The 18,060-nt window shown below is 54.4% G+C and overlaps 1 protein-coding gene across 2 annotated transcripts; it reads right to left on the minus strand.

Annotated features, from left to right (window-relative positions):
- Positions 1 to 947: 947 nt before the first annotated feature.
- taok2a (TAO kinase 2a) lies at positions 948 to 17,453 on the minus strand. 2 transcript variants are annotated; one of them, XM_030340659.1, is made up of 21 exons: positions 17,037 to 17,453; positions 14,171 to 14,311; positions 13,967 to 14,038; positions 13,725 to 13,826; positions 13,536 to 13,581; positions 12,198 to 12,294; positions 11,903 to 12,016; positions 11,723 to 11,814; positions 11,349 to 11,442; positions 10,411 to 10,492; positions 9,893 to 10,063; positions 8,665 to 8,871; positions 8,456 to 8,584; positions 7,718 to 7,776; positions 7,459 to 7,636; positions 6,649 to 6,777; positions 6,323 to 6,526; positions 5,609 to 5,848; positions 5,255 to 5,476; positions 3,014 to 3,196; positions 948 to 1,956 (listed from the first exon to the last, which is right to left on the minus strand). In XM_030340659.1, exons 2-21 carry the CDS (start codon positions 14,300 to 14,302, stop codon positions 973 to 975), a joined length of 3,537 nt encoding a protein of 1,178 aa, XP_030196519.1. In that variant the 5' UTR covers positions 14,303 to 14,311; positions 17,037 to 17,453; the 3' UTR covers positions 948 to 972. The 2 variants fall into 2 exon arrangements, with proteins under 2 accessions (XP_030196519.1, XP_030196528.1); XM_030340668.1 differs by having other exon boundaries at positions 973 to 1,956; positions 5,264 to 5,476.
- Between the last annotated feature and the right edge of the window lie 607 nt (positions 17,454 to 18,060).

Genomic DNA, 18,060 nt, shown 5'->3' on the forward strand with positions numbered 1-18,060 from the left:
GGAGTCGCCTCTCTGGAAACTCCTGGACGCGCCCACCCATTGTGCAACACCTCCGTGATGTCATCAGTGACCTCACGGCCGGACGACTCCGTGATGTCATCAGTGACCTCACGGCCGGACACCTCCGTGATGTCATCAGTGACCTCACGGCCGGACGACTCCGTGATGTCATCAGTGACCTCACGGCCGGACACCTCCGTGATGTCATCAGTGACCTCACGGCTGCATTGAGCAGTAGAGACGTCTCCTCCCTTATTTACATAGTTACACGGTCTAAACAGCCCTTGCCTCCTCTCACCACCTCCTCTCTCCTCGCTGCAGAGCGTTCCCTGGGAGAGGAGGACCTGGAGGAGGCCTCAGGGGCCCTAAGGACATTCTATAGAGGATGGAGCTCGACTGGATCTAAAACAGTCCTACTAACACGGGTTCTACTGCAGCTCTAGTCTATAGCTCTGGAACGCTCTCAGATAACAGTGGTTAAAATGTCCCCCCAGAGGAGGAGGAGGAGGGAGAGGGGGGGGGGTTAGGAGGTGGGGGTGGGGTTAGGAGGTGGGGGGTGGGGTTAGGGGGGGGGGGGGGGTTCGGAGGGGGGGGGGGGGGTTAGGAGGTGGGGGGTGGGGTTAGGAGGTGGGGGGTGGGGTTAGGGGGTGGGGTTAGGAGGTGGGGGGTGGGGTTAGGGGGTGGGGGGGGGGTTAGGGGGTGGGGTTAGGAGGAGGAGGGGGGTAGGGTTAGGGGGTGGGGTTAGGAGGTGGGGGGTGGGGTTAGGAGGTGGGGGGTGGGGTTAGGAGGTGGGGGGTGGGGTTAGGAGGTGGGGTTAGGAGGAGGAGGGGGGTAGGGTTAGGGGGTGGGGTTAGGAGGTGGGGGGTGGGGTTAGGAGGAGGAGGGGGGTAGGGTTAGGGGGTGGGGTTAGGAGGAGGAGGGGGGTAGGGTTAGGGGGTGGGGGGTGGGGTTAGGAGGTGGGGGGGGGTGGGGTTAGGAGTAGGAGAGGTGGGAGCCGTTGGAGATGTGGGAGGTGACGGAGGTGCTCCTGCTGAGCCCCCCGTCGCTCCCCCCACCCCCCCCCCCGGCGGGCCCCCCCGAGGCGGTCCTCCTCAGAGGCTGGGGGCTGTTCCTGAGGCCCCGGAGCCCCAGGCCCCCGTAGCCCCCCTGGGAGGAGGAGGACGAGGAGGCGGAGGAGGGCGGGGAGGAGGAGGAGAGGGAGATGGGCGGGGGAGGGGGAGGAGGGGGGAGGAGAGCCAGTGATTGGGCGGAGGCGTGGGTGGAGAGGAGGTGGGAGTAGTGGGCCCGGCTCCGCTCCCTCTCCCGGGCCTCGCGGTGGTCTCTGGGGTCCCGGTGGGGGTGGGGGTCGCGGTGGGGGTGGAGGTGGGGGTCGCGGTGCTCCCTGGGGTCTCGGTGAGGGTGGGGGTCGCGGTCGAGGTCGCGGTACAGCTGGGGGGTGCTCTGGTGGTGCTGGTAGTGTTGGGGGAGGTAGTGCTGATGGTGCTGCTGCTGCTGCGGCTGCTGGTGGTGGTGGTGGTGGTGTTGGTGGTGGTGTGAGGAAGAGGACGACGAAGGGTGAGCTCTGCTGCCCAGGCTGAGCTCGCCGTCGCGGCCCAGCCCGTGGGAGGAGTTGACGGACTCCGCCCGGCTGAACCCCCCCCCGCCGCTCCGCCAGGGGGGGACGGGCCCGCCGGGGCCGCCGGGACCGTGGGCCCCGTGGCTCCAGTGGCTCCCGGAGCGAGGGACGGGGCGGGAGGGCCAGGCGGAGGAGCCCCCGGGGGGGGGCGGCGCGGCGGCGGCGGGCGCGGGGTAGCCCTGGCTGAAGGCCTCGCCCGGCGCGCCCGACAGCGCCATGCCGCTGAAGCCCAGGCGCATGCTCTCCGAGTCGAAGGCCTCCATCTCGTGGGCCTGCCGCTCCAGCAGCGTGCGGATCCGCTCCGAGCGCTCGTTCTGCAGGGACAGCATCTCCTCCTCGATCTGGGGACACACAGCGTCAGACACTGCCTAACCCCCACCTCACTGACCTGTCTCTACTGCCTAACCCCCACCTCACCGACCTGTCTCTACTGCCTAACCCCCACCTCACCGACCTGTCTCTACTGCCTAACCCCCACCTCACCGACCTGTCTCTACTGCCTAACCCCCACCTCACCGACCTGTCTCTACTGCCTAACCCCCACCTCACCGACCTGTCTCTACTGCCTAACCCCCACCTCACTGACCTGTCTCTACTGCCTAACCCCCACCTCACTGACCTGTCTCTACTGTCTAACCCCCACCTCACTGACCTGTGTCTACTGCCTAACCCCCACCTCACTGACCCGTCTCTCCTTTCTAACCCCCACCTCACTGACCTGTGTCTCTACTCTCTAACCCCTACCTCACTTATCTGTCTCTACTGTCTAACCCCTACCTCACTGATCTGTGTCTACTGTCTAACCCCACCTTACCGACCTGTGTCTGTACCGTCTAACCCCACCTTACCGACCTGTGTCTGTACTGTCTAACCCCACCTTACCGACCTGTGTCTGTACTGTCTAACCCCACCCTACCGACCTGTGTCTGTACTGTCTAACCCCACCCTACCGACCTGTGTCTGTACTGTCTAACCCCACCTTACCGACCTGTGTCTGTACTGTCTAACCCCACCCTACCGACCTGTGTCTGTACTGTCTAACCCCACCCTACCGACCTGTGTCTGTACCGTCTAACCCCACCTTACCGACCTGTGTCTGTACTGTCTAACCCCACCCTACCGACCTGTGTCTGTACTGTCTAACCCCACCCTACCGACCTGTGTCTGTACTGTCTAACCCCACCCTACCGACCTGTGTCTGTACTGTCTAACCCCACCCTACCGACCTGTGTCTGTACCGTCTAACCCCACCTTACCGACCTGTGTCTGTACTGTCTAACCCCACCCTACCGACCTGTGTCTGTACCGTCTAACCCCACCCTACCGACCTGTGTCTGTACTGTCTAACCCCACCTTACCGACCTGTGTCTGTACTGTCTAACCCCACCAGCGACCCACCCTCTGCTCCAGCAGCGCCCTGCGGATGGAGACTCTCTGCTCCAGGTCCTTGGCCTCGCGGTCGTGCTGGGAGTCGCTGTGCATCTTGATCTTGCTCTGGTAGGCGTTCAGCAGCTCCAGCTCCTGCTGCAGCTGCATGCGCAGCACCTGGTACTCCGCCTCCTGGCTCTCGTCCAATCGCAGCTGTGGACACAAACCCAGACTCGATGTATCTTCAGCTGAGCACTCCGATAGGATGGAGCCACGGCTGGAGGTGTGGAGGGTGGTGTTGATGTGCTGGTGGGCGGGTTGGGAGTGGGGGATGTGGTGCAGGGAGTGGCGGTGTGGTGGTGGGTGCAGCAGTGCGTGGTGGTGGTGCTGTGGTGCAGGGAGTGGCCGTGTGGTGGTGGGTGGAGCAGTGCGTGGTGGTGGTGCTGTGGTACAGGCAGTGCCGTGTGGTGGTGGGTGGAGCAGTGCGTGGTGGTGGTGCTGTGGTACAGGCAGTGCCGTGTGGTGGTGGGTGGAGCAGTGCGTGGTGGTGGTGCTGTGGTACAGGGAGTGGCCGTGTGGTGGTGGGTGGAGCAGTGCGTGGTGGTGGTGCTGTGGTACAGGGAGTGGCCGTGTGGTGGTGGGTGGAGCAGTGCGTGGTGGTGGTGCTGTGGTACAGGGAGTGGCGGTGTGGTGGTGGGTGGAGCAGTGCGTGGTGGTGGTGCTGTGGTACAGGGAGTGGCCGTGTGGTGGTGGGTGGAGCAGTGCGTGGTGGTGGTGCTGTGGTACAGGGAGTGGCCGTGTGGTGGTGGGTGGAGCAGTGCGTGGTGGTGGTGCTGTGGTACAGGGAGTGGCCGTGTGGTGGTGGGTGGAGCAGTGCGTGGTGGTGGTGCTGTGGTGCAGGGAGTGGCGGTGTGGTGGTGGGTGGAGCAGTGCGTGGTGGTGGTGCTGTGGTACAGGGAGTGGCCGTGTGGTGGTGGGTGGAGCAGTGCGTGGTGGTGGTGCTGTGGTACAGGGAGTGGCCGTGTGGTGGTGGGTGGAGCAGTGCGTGGTGGTGGTGCTGTGGTACAGGGAGTGGCGGTGTGGTGGTGGGTGGAGCAGTGCGTGGTGGTGGTGCTGTGGTACAGGGAGTGGCCGTGTGGTGGTGGGTGGAGCAGTGCGTGGTGGTGGTGCTGTGGTACAGGGAGTGGCCGTGTGGTGGTGGGTGGAGCAGTGCGTGGTGGTGGTGCTGTGGTACAGGGAGTGGCCGTGTGGTGGTGGGTGGAGCAGTGCGTGGTGGTGGTGCTGTGGTGCAGGGAGTGGCGGTGTGGTGGTGGGTGGAGCAGTGCGTGGTGGTGGTGCTGTGGTACAGGGAGTGGCCGTGTGGTGGTGGGTGGAGCAGTGCGTGGTGGTGGTGCTGTGGTGCAGGGAGTGGCGGTGTGGTGGTGGGTGGAGCAGTGCGTGGTGGTGGTGCTGTGGTACAGGGAGTGGCGGTGTGGTGGTGGGTGGAGCAGTGCGTGGTGGTGGTGCTGTGGTACAGGCAGTGCCGTGTGGTGGTGGGTGGAGCAGTGCGTGGTGGTGGTGCTGTGGTACAGGCAGTGCCGTGTGGTGGTGGGTGGAGCAGTGCGTGGTGGTGGTGCTGTGGTACAGGGAGTGCCGTGTGGTGGTGGGTGGAGCAGTGCGTGGTGGTGGTGCTGTGGTACAGGGAGTGGCGGTGTGGTGGTGGGTGGAGCAGTGCGTGGTGGTGGTGCTGTGGTACAGGGAGTGGCGGTGTGGTGGTGGGTGGAGCAGTGCGTGGTGGTGGTGCTGTGGTACAGGCAGTGCCGTGTGGTGGTGGGTGGAGCAGTGCGTGGTGGTGGTGCTGTGGTACAGGGAGTGGCGGTGTGGTGGTGGGTGGAGCAGTGCGTGGTGGTGGTGCTGTGGTACAGGGAGTGGCGGTGTGGTGGTGGGTGGAGCAGTGCGTGGTGGTGGTGCTGTGGTACAGGCAGTGCCGTGTGGTGGTGGGTGGAGCAGTGCGTGGTGGTGGTGCTGTGGTACAGGGAGTGGCGGTGTGGTGGTGGGTGGAGCAGTGCGTGGTGGTGGTGCTGTGGTACAGGCAGTGCCGTGTGGTGGTGGGTGGAGCAGTGCGTGGTGGTGGTGCTGTGGTACAGGGAGTGGCGGTGTGGTGGTGGGTGGAGCAGTGCGTGGTGGTGGTGCTGTGGTAAAGGCAGTGCCGTGTGGTGGTGGGTGGAGCAGTGCGTGGTGGTGGTGCTGTGGTAAAGGCAGTGCCGTGTGGTGGTGCGCGGGGTAGCTTGCCTTACTCACAGCCTGCGTGGAGAGCATGTCGTTGATGGAGTGGTCGTACTGCTCGGCCAGGATGGCCAGCTTGCGGGTCTGCTCCTCCTTCAGCCTCTTGAGCACCGCCTTGTGGTCGGCCTTGGGCGTGGTCTCCAGCAGGTGGTTCCTCAGGGCCTTGTACTGCCGCGTCTGGATCTTACACGTGTCCTGGAACTGGCGCTTGATCTGGAGCTCCTTCGTCTGGAGGGGAGGGGAACCGGAGGTCATGGGGAGTTCATGATGAGGTCATGATGGGGTCATCACGATGGGGTCACGATGGGGTCACGATGGGGTCACGATGGGGTCACGGTGATGAGCTCCGCCCTCCCCTACCTTCAGGCTCTTGGGCTGCTGCCGGACCTCCACGGCGTGCTTCTGCCTCAGCTCCTGCTCCCTCCTCTTGTTGTACTCCATCTGGTTGGTGAGCTCCGTCTGGTGCTGGGTGCGGATCAGCTCCGCCCGCGTGCGCTGCACCAGGCCCAGCTGCCTGAACTCCAGCTCCTGGGTGGACTCGTGGTGCCGCAGCAGCATGGCGCACTCCAGGTCCTTCAGCGTCTGCTTCTTGTTCAGGTCCTGGGGGAGGGGGGGCATCATGGACCTTTAGACACCTAGAACCTCTACAACCAAGAACCTCTACTCTATGCACACCTAGAACCTCTACGCTATACACCTAGAACCTCTACAACCAAGAACCTCTACTCTATGCACACCTAGAACCTCTACTAGAACCTCTACGCTATACACCTAGAACCTCTACACCTAGAACCTCTACTCTATGCACACCTGGAACCTCTACTCTATACACACCTAGAACCTCAACAACCCAGAACCTCTACTCTATACACCTAGAACCTCTACACACTTAGAACCTCTACTCATACCTAGAACCTCGCCTCTGTACACCTAGATCCCACAGGTTCTCCAGGCAGTAACATGAGGTACCTCTACGAGGTTCTCTAGGCAGTAGCGTGCGGTACCTCTACTAGGTTCTCCAGGCAGTAACGTGCGGTACCTCTACGAGGTTCTCCAGGCAGTAGCGTGCGGTACCTCTCTGAGCAGGTCCTGCTCCAGGTTGTGCCGCGCCAGCAGCATCTTCCTCTTGTACTGGCGGCACTGCAGCTCGTAGTACTGCCGCTGCCGCCGCAGTAGCCCCGCCTCCTCCTCCGCCTGCATCTGCTGCATGCACTCCTTCTGCCGCACCAGCCACTCCTGCTTCTCCCGCTTCGGCGTGGACTGGTTCTCGTTCAGCTCCTGGGGAGAAGGAGCCACGTTAGACACAATACAGAGGTCGGCTCCTGGGGGGGTCTGGTTAGCAGAGCTCTTGATCTGGTCCTGGTTAGTTAGTGTGTGCTAGTTAAGGTTAAGGTTAGTACCTCTTTGAGCTGGTCCTTGCGTTGGCGGTACTGCCTCTTCTGGGACTCCAGGAGGCTGGTGAGCTCCTTCTTCTGCTGGGTCAGGATGTGCTGCTGGAACTTCTTCTCCTCCGCCAGCGCCGCCTTCATCTGGAGATGACACCACACGCATACATGATACACCAGGTCAGCTCTACACCGGGTCAGCTCTACACCGGGTCACCTCTACACCGGGTCACCTCTACACCAGGTCAGCTCTACACCGGGTCAGCTCGACACCAGGTCAGCTCTACACCGGGTCAGCCCTACACCGGGTCAGCCCTACACCGGGTCAGCCCTACACCGGGTCAGCCCTACACCGGGTCAGCTCTACACCGGGTCAGCCCTACACCGGGTCAGCCCTACACCGGGTCAGCCCTACACCGGGTCAGCCCTACACCGGGTCAGCTCTACACCGGGTCAGCTCTACACCGGGTCACCTCTACACCGGGTCAGCTCTACACCAGGTCAGCTCTACCTGTCCTGGTAGAGCTGACCTCTTAACAGTTTCTACATGTTAGCCATGTCCAGGGGCTCACTCTGTGTTGAGTCGGGGACCCCTTCTACGGCTCAGCTATAGGCCTTTCACTCGGAGCTGTTACGATTCGTAAGGTTGCTTCGTCTAAGCCTCTTTCCCTCCCGCTGCCGTCACCTGGGGGGTGCTTCGTCTCATGTCCCCCCCCCCCCCCCCCCCCCCTCACCTCCTTGTCCAGGATGGTGTGGTGCTTCTTGGTCGGGTTGTCTCCCCCCTCCTCCCCCTCCCCCTCCTCCCCCTCCTCCTCCCCCTCTCACCTCCTTGTCCAGGATGGCGTGGTGCTTCTTGGTCAGCTTGTCCCCCTCCCCAGAGAAGCTGCCCCTCTGCCCCTCCAGCTCCTTGTCCAGCCTCAGCTGGTGCTCGTCCATCTCAGACCTCAGCTTGTTCTCCAGACCCATCAGCTGCTTCTGGTGCTGCCGCCGCATGCGCTTGTACCTGCAGGGGTCAGAAGGTCAGGGGTCAGACTCATGCACATCGGAACACAGGGGTGTGTGTGTGTGTGTGTGTGTGTCCTACCCTGACATCTGCTCCCTCAGTGCAGAGCCCTGCTCGTGCTCCTGGATCTGACGAGTCACCTGAGGACCAGAGAGAGGACAGTCAGAACCATGATGTCATTGGTTTTTATATGCATCCAACATGATTAGAACGAGTTCCTCATTCCATCACGATGACATCATAGTTCCTCGTTCTCCCACGATGACGTCATAGCTCTTCATTCTCTAACGATGACATCATAGCTCTTCGTTCTCTAACGATGACATCATAGCTCTTCGTTCTATCACGATGACGTCATAGCTTTGTTCCCTCACGATGATATCATAGCTCTTCGTTCTACCACGATGGCGTCATAGCTCTTTGTTCTCTCACGATGACGTCATAGCTCTACGTTCTATCACGATGACGTCATAGCTCTTTGTTCTATCACGATGACGTCATAGCTCTTTGTTCTCTCACGATGACGTCATAGCTCTTTGTCCTATAACGATGTCATAGCTCTTTTTTCTATCACGATGTCATAGCTCTTTGTTCTATCACAATGATGTCATACTGCTCATTCTATCAAGATGACATCATAGCTCCTCATTCCAACATGATGACATCATAGTTCCTCGTTCCATCATAGCTCCTCGTTCTATAACGATGTCATAGCTCCTCGTCCTCTCACGATGAGGTCACAGCTCCTCGTTCTCTCACGATGAGGTCATAGCTCCTCGTCCTCTCACGATGAGGTCATAGTGGCGGTCAGCGTCTCACCAGGGAGGCGGTGCGGATGGTGGCGAAGTGGTCTCTGTTGCGGTAGTACGCCCGGCGCCGCCCGGCCGACGGAGCCAGCGGCTGGTCCATCTCAGGCTGGTAGGGGTCGTCATAGATGTTATCATGACCCTGAGAGAGAGACGGGTTATCAGAGAGACAGGTCATCATGACTGATGTTGTTCATAGTGTGTATGGTGTGTACTACGTACAGAGGGACGGTGGATGACGGAGCTGTTGGAGGTGACGGTGTGCTCCCCCTCCCCCATCATGGCCATCTCGTCGCTGTGGTCGGAGGCGTCGGCCAGACTGGTGACGGAGCTGCTCTGGGAGCTGGCGCTGATGGACATGCTGGGAACGGACTGGGAGCTCTCCAGACTGTTCACCGTCCCAGTCCGCAACAAGTACTGCTCGGCCTCCTGAACATTAATATACACGACACATTAGTACACACATTACTTCCCTTCATAGGCCACGTTCACATCTAGCGTTTTTTGTAATAGGGAAAAGTTGAGCCTACCGCTTTTTCAACAAAAAGAAAAGCTGGCAGCGTTTTTGGCCCTAAAAGCGCCGAGAGCGTTTTTTACTATCGCCTAGCAACGAATCCATTCTAGACCCGACGTTACTCGCCTACTACCTATCCAGGCTAGAGCCCATTAGACATGTTGTAGATCTCGACATGTTCTGTAATTAAAACTATTAATCGCTCCACCGGCACTTTCCCGAGTGATTTGTCTGCCATTGTTTCTTGTTTTGACAGTTGAGAGTTTCCTTCGTGACGAAGTGTCAATGTTCCGCTTGTGATTGGTCAGTTGCCCAAAAGACGCCTGACGTCGGCCGCTTTCTTCCTGAAAGTTGAACTTTTTTCAACGCTCCGTATGGCAGAAAAAAACGCTGGGAGAGGCGTTTAAAAAAGCGGCCGTGACTTTTTCCAGAAACGCTCTGCTCCATAGGAATATAATGTAAAACAAGCGCTGGCAGATTTAAAAAAACGCTAGATGTGAACGCAGCCATAATGTGTACTGTAATAATTATATTGTTATGAGCCGCGAGGCGACTCCTTCTGTTCTCTAAAGCTCTGGCCTCTAGGTTAGGTCACATTTCAGAGAATCCTCCTCCTCCTCCTTCCTCATCTCCTCCTCTCCGTCCTCATCTCTTCCACCTCCTCGTCCTCCTTCCTACCTCCTCCCTCCTCCTCCTCACCTCCTCCCCCTCCCCCCTACCTCCTCACCTCCTCGTCGTCCTCCTCCCCCCCTCCTCCCCCTCCCCCACCTCCTTCCTACCTCCTCCCTCCTCCTCACCTCCTCGTCCTCCTCCTCCCTCCTCACCTCCTCCTCACCTCCTCGTCCTCCTCCTCCCTACCTCCTCGTCCTCCTCCTCCCCCCTCCTCATCTCCTCGTCCTCCCTCCTCCCTCCTCATCTCCTCCCCCTCCTCCTCACCTCCTCGTCCTCCGCCCCCTCCGGCGTCGGCCCGTTGTTGTGCGTCTCCTGGAAGAGGATCTTCTTCATCTTGCGGTACTGTAGGTTGTCCAGCTCCCGCACTGCCTCCTTTGTCCGCGCGATCAGGTCCATCACCACGGTAACCGGGCGCTCCCTGCACAGGAAGCGGTGCTGGAAGGACAGAGGAGGGGGTGTCTTTATCCACTGCTCTCTGTGTGTGTGTGTGTCTCTGTGTGTGTTTGTGTGCGTGTGTCTTTGTGTGTGTGTCTCTGTGTGTGTTTGTCTCTGTGTGTTTGTCTCTGTGTGTGTGTGTCTGTGCGTGTGTGTATGTGTGTCTGTGTATGTGTATGTGTGTCTGTGTGTTTGTGTGCGTGTATCTTTGTGTGTGTCTCTGTGTGTGTCTCTGTGTGTGTGTGTGTCTCTGTGTGTGTGTGTCTTTGTGTGTGTCTCTGTGTGTGTGTGTGTGTGTGTCTCTGTGTGTGTGTGTCTCTGTGTGTGTGTCAGGGTGTGTGTTTTACATTCAGCAGGATATCAGAGGTTGGTCTGTCCTGGGGAATCTTCTGCAGGCAGGAGTCGACAAAGTTACGCAAATAATCAGACCTGTCAAAATAAACACATTACCACTCATTATACAAATACTTCTACTACATTCTACCCAGACTATGGCGTCTGTTCGTGAGGCTCTGGGTGAGACTGCTGCCAGGCCAACATTCAAGTCCCGCCCAGAATGGGTGAAATATGGTCGCGTCCACTGCTGGTTAAAGAAATTGTTGCACAAATGGAAATCTACAACCTGTAAGCAGCGTGTAAACTTTAGGGCTGGGTATTGCCAGGTACCTCACAATCAATTAAATTTGATTCTTTATGTCTTGATTCGATATCGATTCGATATTGATCCAATTGCTTCGATATCGATTCAATAATACGTGCAGATGACAAAAATACCTAAATATTATTTGGAATTAACCATTTCAAAATGAATTAACGATTACATTGTGCTTTAACTAGCAAAAAGGGAATACACCATTGCATAGTATTGTTCCTGAGCTAAACTTGCAGCATGAAAGCAATAATCATAGCATGGACAAATGTAAAGGGCATGTACATTTAGGCATACTTTTTTCTAGATTACAATGACTGAATATGCTTCTTTTTTATTTTTCTATGGAAATAATCTATTTCAAAAAATCGAAATTGAATCGAGAACAAATAAATTGCAGTGCATTGATTAATGGATATTTTTACCCAGCCCTAGTAAACTTATGTCACAGATGCTCTGTCTTTAGGACTTTAGGGTCTACGGTTACAACATGTTGTCATACATTATAGACGGACCGAGAGACAGACAGACAGACAGATAACAAAAGAGACAGACAGAGAGAAACAGACAGACATACCAAAAGAGAAACTGACAAAACTGAGAGGGACAGAAAGACAGAGAGACAGGTCTCCTCACCAGTGGTTGGAGCTCAGGACCGGGCTCTCGTTCTGGGCGATGTGGTACAACGCGCTCATGGCGTTCATGTTGAACAGCGGAGGCTTCCTCTCCGCTACACACACACATAGCATCAGCTTACTGAGATCTATACCATTAGTCTTAGCACACCTAGCGTTATGCAGCTAGCATTAGCTTACCTAACTCTATGTAGCTAGCATTAGCTTTCCCAGCTCTAAGTAGCTAGCGTTAGCTTACCCACAGCTAGCATTAGCTTACCCAGCTCTCTGCAGCTAGCATTAGCGTACCCAGCTCCATGCAGCTAGCATTAGCTTACCCAGCTCTATGTAGCTAGCATTAGCTTTCCCAGCTCTAAGTAGCTAGCATTAGCTTACCTAGCTCTATGCAGGTGATGCCCAGCGACCACACGTCCACCTTCCCGTCGTACTGCCCTTCGTCCATCGCCAGAATCACCTCGGGAGCCATCCTGACACACACACACACACACACACAGTGAGAACTATGTATCACAGCGTCCTCATTAATAACGTCTCCTGTGTAGTTCGAGGTCTCACCAGTAGGGGGTGCCAACGAAGGAGTTGGCTGGAGCCACGATGGAGGCGGAGCCAAAGTCTCCCAGCTTCACCAGCCCCGGCTCCGTCAGCAGAATGTTTCCCGCCTTAACGTCCCTGCAGGGAAAGGAACCCACAACCACCACGGATCAGGAAATATACGCCCCACCTTGCTGGGTCAGCAGGGTTAAACCAGCCGGTTTAAACCAGGCGGTGTAAAGGGTTAAACCAGCCGGTTTAAAGGGTTAAACCAGCCTCATCGATTGATTAAACATTATTCTAATGTTCGAAGTCTCACCTGTGGATCATGTTGTGTGAGTGGAGGTATGCCAGCCCCTGCAGTGCACCATGGGTAATGGCTGCTATCTCCATCTCCTGCAGAGGCTTCTTGTGGACTGAGAGAAAACAACGCGTTAATAGAAACACCAGACCCGGCGAACACTTTACCAACACTAGAGACCGAAACTAGAGACCGACACTAGAGACACTAGAGACCGACACTAGAGACACTACAGACCGAAACTAGAGACCGAAACTAGAGACCGACACTAGAGACCGACACTAGAGACCGACACTAGAGACACTAGAGACCAACACTAGAGACCGACACTAGAGACACTAGAGACCGAAACTAGAGACCGACACTAGAGACCGACACTAGAGACCAACACTAGAGACGACACTAGAGACCGACACTAGAGACCGACACTAGAGACACTAGAGACCGACACTGGAGACACTAGAGACCGAAACTAGAGACCGACACTAGAGACCGACACTAGAGACCGACACTAGAGACACTAGAGACCGACACTAGAGACCAAAACTAGAGACCAACACTAGAGACCAACACTAGAGACCGAAACTAGAGACCGACACTAGAGACCGACACTAGAGACCGACACTAGAGACCGACACTAGAGACCGACACTAGAGACCGACACTAGAGACACTAGAGACCGACACTAGAGACACTAGAGACCGACCGATATATCGGCAGGCTGATATTATCTGCCAATATTAGGCATTTTTCAAACTATTCGGTATCGGCATTTATAATGGCCAATAAATGAATAATAAAAAAAAAATGTTTGTCCATCAGAGGGCGCTCTAACGCCCCAAACCCGCTGATTCAGCCAGAGTTAGGAAGAGTGAACGACGGAGATCGACAGAGATCATCGGTGTTGTTCATGTATGCAAGTGTGTTCATGGTAAGTTGGCAACTGTCACGAGACATACATTGCTTGATAGCAATTAAAAGAACATCCCCATCAATGCTCTAAAGTCGATAAGCATGACTTAATTCATGAATACCATGTCCAGTTTTGCTGTTGTTAGGTGTTAGATGAGAGTGAAAAGGATTTAAAGGATAACTACAAATAACCAATGTTAGGGAAATCTGTTTGTTTTGTCGCGTGTTTCTGTTTTTTTTTTTTTATATATATATATTGGCCGATATATCGGCATATCGGATTTTTAAATCACAAAATATTCATATCGGTATCGGCCTTAAAAATCCTATATCGGTCGGGCTCTACTAGAGACCGACCCTAGAGACACTAGAGGCAGTATGGAGACAGTAGAAGCCAACACTAGAGACAGTATTGAGACAGAAGAGTGATAATGGAGTCCGTACCTTCCAGGAGGTCCGAGGCCGATCCTAAGCAATACTCCATCACCAGCTGGAGACGGAAGAAACGTTGATGAGTGAATAGTTCCTCAACCCTGCCTCCTTTCTAGTCAACCCACAGACCGACCGACAGACAGACGGACAGACGGACGGACGGACGGACAAACGGACCGACCGACAGACGGACGGACTCACCCATGCGGTGTGCTCCCGGAGGTAACATCCTCGGTACTCGATGGTGTTGGGGTGTCTCAGCTTCTGAAGGAACTTGACCTCCTTGATGATGTCCTGCCATTTCTGGAGGCACAGCAACACAGTCACACCTCCACCCTTCCCAACTCCACCCCAACCCTCACACCATCCCCTCTACCCTGTCCCCCCCCATCCTGACCACCCCCACCCTCTCCACCTCCACCCCTTGTCCCCCCAGGCGGTACCTCGTTGGTCTGCTTGCCGCTGTAGGACATCTTCTTGATGGCCACCACCTCATTGTTGCGGATGTCGCGGGCCTGAGGAGACAAGACGACGTGAGACCCACAGAACGTTAGGACCAGAACCCCTCCGGACCAGACCCCCTCCAGGGCCCTCGGCCTATCACTGGGCGTCTGCACCGTCAGTCCTGTGGTATAAGATGAACTCACAAAGTAGACGGCTCCGAAGCTGCCATGGCCGATCTCCCGCAGGTCGGCGAACAGCTTCTCAGGGTCCTCTCGGTAGAAGAGCTCCGCCACATCAGGGTCCTTCAGACTGCCGGCCCGGACACTCGAGGGCATGGCCAGGGCCTGGGCGAGAGACAAAAGGGAGAGCCACAGGGTCGGGGAGAGAGACCACACGGGGGCGAGAGACGGAGAGAGGGAGAGAGACACAGGGACGAGAGACATAGGAGGTGACAGGGAGGGAGGGAGAGAGAGACACAGGGACCAGAGTGTTAGTTTATATATGTTGATAGAGGGTATTGGTTCTATGTTTAAAAATAGGGTGTTGGTTCTATATTTATAGAGAGGGTGTTGGTTCTATATTGATGGAGGGTGTTGGTTCTATATTGATGGAGGGTGTTGGTTCTATATTGATGGAGGGTGTTGGTTCTATATTGATGGAGGGTGTTGGTTCTACATTGATAAAGAGGGTGTTGGTTCTATATTGATGGAGGGTGTTGGTTCTATATTGATGGAGGGTGTTGGTTCTATATTGATGGAGGGTGTTGGTTCTATATTGATGGAGGGTGTTGGTTCTATATTGATGGAGGGTGTTGGTTCTACATTGATAAAGAGGGTGTTGGTTCTATATTGATGGAGGGTGTTGGTTCTATATTGATGGAGGGTGTTGGTTCTATATTGATGGAGGGTGTTGGTTCTATATTGATGGAGGGTGTTGGTTCTATATTGATGGAGGGTGTTGGTTCTATATTGATGGAGGGTGTTGGTTCTATATTGATGGAGGGTGTTGGTTCTATATTGATGGAGGGTGTTGGTTCTATATTGATGGAGGGTGTTGGTTCTATATTGATGGAGGGTGTTGGTTCTATATTGATGGAGGGTTTTGGTTCTATATTGATGGAGGGTTTTGGTTCTACATTGATAAAGAGGGTGTTGGTTCTATATTGATGGAGGGTGTTGGTTCTATATTGATGGAGGGTGTTGGTTCTATATTGATGGAGGGTGTTGGTTCTATATTGATGGAGGGTGTTGGTTCTATATTGATGGAGGGTGTTGGTTCTATATTGATGGAGGGTGTTGGTTCTATATTGATGGAGGGTGTTGGTTCTATATTGATGGAGGGTGTTGGTTCTATATTGATGGAGGGTGTTGGTTCTATATTGATGGAGGGTGTTGGTTCTATATTGATGGAGGGTGTTGGTTCTATATTGATGGAGGGTGTTGGTTCTATATTGATGGAGGGTGTTGGTTCTATATTGATGGAGGGTGTTGGTTCTATATTGATGGAGGGTGTTGGTTCTATATTGATGGAGGGTGTTGGTTCTATATTGATGGAGGGTGTTGGTTCTACATTGATAAAGAGGGTGTTGGTTCTATATTGATGGAGGGTGTTGGTTCTATATTGATGGAGGGTTTTGGTTCTATATTGATGAGGGTGTTGGTTCTATATTGATGGAGGGTGTTGGTTCTATATTGATGGAGGGTGTTGGTTCTATATTGATGGAGGGTGTTGGTTCTATATTGATGGAGGGTGTTGGTTCTATATTGATGGAGGGTGTTGGTTCTATATTGATGGAGGGTGTTGGTTCTATATTGATGGAGGGTGTTGGTTCTATATTGATGGAGGGTGTTGGTTCTATATTGATGGAGGGTGTTGGTTCTATATTGATGGAGGGTGTTGGGCACAGGACCGCGGCCTAGTTGACTGGCACGCTAGAAAAAGATTTTAAAATAAGGTCAAGGTTAAAAAAGATATTCAGAATCTAGAGGATGTCCCCGTTGGAGATGGAGCATAATAATACAACGGCAGCATCGTTTACTACTGGACTGTATCCAGTCAATATTGCTGTTACTAGTACTACTACTTCTCCTGCATTATTCATACTGCTGCTTCTTGTACTACTACGACAACGGTATCACTCAGCCATACTGCTGCAGTATCATTTCATACTACTACTACTACTACTGGCCTGTAGTATTACCTCCTAAAGGTACTGTAGTACTCAGTCATGGTATTTCTAATCTAGGATTCAGCACATCTTGTTCTAGCAGAACTTCTGGGCGGAGCCAGGACTCCAAGGGGCGGAGCTATGCCTTGTTTCCTGTTTTGTAGTGAAGAAAACCTGTTCACGCTTAGTGGGAGAAACTGTCAGGAGGAGTTGATGAGTGTGTTCTTCAGCGGTCTACATGGAGCCAAACCTCTACAGACACCATCTTAGTGAACTAGTGCTGGCCGCGTGTATATCCACCAATGACCTGCTTACAGATCCATCTCCAGCAACATGATTAGTCTAAAACAAGGGGAACACCCCCTTTACCCTGAGCCTGCTGCTATCAGACTTCAGATATTAAAATATTACTACCAACTGTACCACTCAGTCATATCCTACAACTGTACTGCAGTATTCAGTCATGTTAATACCACCATAGTATTTATCATCCTCCTATGGTAGCGTTCAGCATATCCTATACTCTTGCATTTAGTTACATTTTATTGTACCATTTAGTGAAATATACTATACTTTAATATTCTGTCATTCTATTCCTACAATAGTAATACATTCAGTAATTACTGCGGCCACTAAACAGCAGTATTCATACTTATACATATACAGACACAGTGTATGTATATATACTTATGTGTGTGTATGTTTGCATGCATGTATCTATGTATAGGGCTATACATGTTCTTCATTCACTATTGTTATTGTAGGGTGGGCGACACAACATCCAAAGAGAACCAGTATCTACTGTCAGCTAGTTCAACTAGCCTGTTAGCAGCCATCCTGTCAAAAGCTAGCATGTTAGCAGCTAGCGTGATAGCAACTAGCCTGTCAGCAGCTAGCCTTACCGCGGCGTTTTGTGCCTGCGCTCCGGTAGGTAAAAAGAGCCGTTAGCACTCAGCAGTCCGCTGTCCTCCTCATAGCCCGCTGCTCAACACCGGCGTCGTGGCCCTCTGTCCCGGACTTTCTCCTCTAGCTCCACCGAGGCTGGTCACTGGCTGAAAGGCTAGCAGCGGAGCTCCGGTGGCTAGCTTAGCTCGCTAGGTAGCATTAGCTGTCTCTCTGCGGGGTGGGGAGGCTGTTGGCGGCTGGGTTCTGCAGCTCCACTCTTCTGTGCATTATTCTTATTATCAATGTGGTGCGCTTTACGTTTTAGGCATCACCCGCACGCCCTGGGTCCATAGAGTTCCCAGTACGATTCCCGGCTCGTCCTGCTGGACACAAAATGGAACGTAGCGGCAGGGCGGGGCTACGCGCATGGGCGGAAAGAGACCGGATGGAGGTTTCTGTGAGCCGTCGCATCATAATAATAAAAAATAATCATAACAAAAAAAAAATGGACGTCAAAGTAATAACAATTATAATAGTAGATGTGTGATTATTCCACATTCGTTATGAAGCTGTATTTATTTGGAAAAAGACTCGGATAACAACAATGTTTCTGTTTTATCTTGTAACTTGGGATATCATTGGGGTGGGGTATCAGTGGAGGGGCATCAGAGGGGGGAGGGGTATCAGAGGGGGGGGGGGTATCAGAGGGGGGGGGTTATCATAGGGGGGAGGGGTATCAGAGGGGGGGGTATCAAGGGGGGGGGGTATCAGAGGGGGGTGGGGTATCAGAGGGGAGTGGGGTATCAGACGGGGTGGGGTATCAGAGGGCGTTGGGGTATCAGTCTGGGGTATCAGAGGGGGTGGGGTATCGGAGGATAATGGGGTATCAGAGGGGGGTGGGGTATCAGAGGGGGGTATCAGAGGGGGGAGGGGTATCAGAGGGGGGGGTGGAGAATCATTCTGGGGTATCAGAGGGTAGTGGGGTATCAGAGGGTAGTGGGGTATCAGTCTGGGGTATTGGAGGGTAGTGGGGTATCAGTC

Source organism: Gadus morhua, chromosome 2 (assembly GCF_902167405.1).
Source record: "Gadus morhua chromosome 2, gadMor3.0, whole genome shotgun sequence".
NCBI classification, from domain to species: Eukaryota; Metazoa; Chordata; class Actinopteri; order Gadiformes; family Gadidae; genus Gadus; species Gadus morhua.

What these genes read in the sequence shown, in the direction of transcription:
- taok2a (XM_030340659.1), bottom strand. Translation starts at nt 14,302, where the DNA reads ATGCCCTCGAGTGTCCGGGCCGGCAGTCTGAAGGACCCTGATGTGGCG. An exon ending in TCCGGGAGCACACCGCATGG is followed by an intron (nt 13,582 to 13,724) that starts GTGAGTCCGTCC and finishes TTCCGTCTCCAG; the next exon opens with CTGGTGATGGAGTATTGCTT. An exon ending in AGCAGGACCTGCTCAGAGAG is followed by an intron (nt 5,849 to 6,322) that starts GTACCGCACGCT and finishes CCCCTCCCCCAG; the next exon opens with GACCTGAACAAGAAGCAGAC.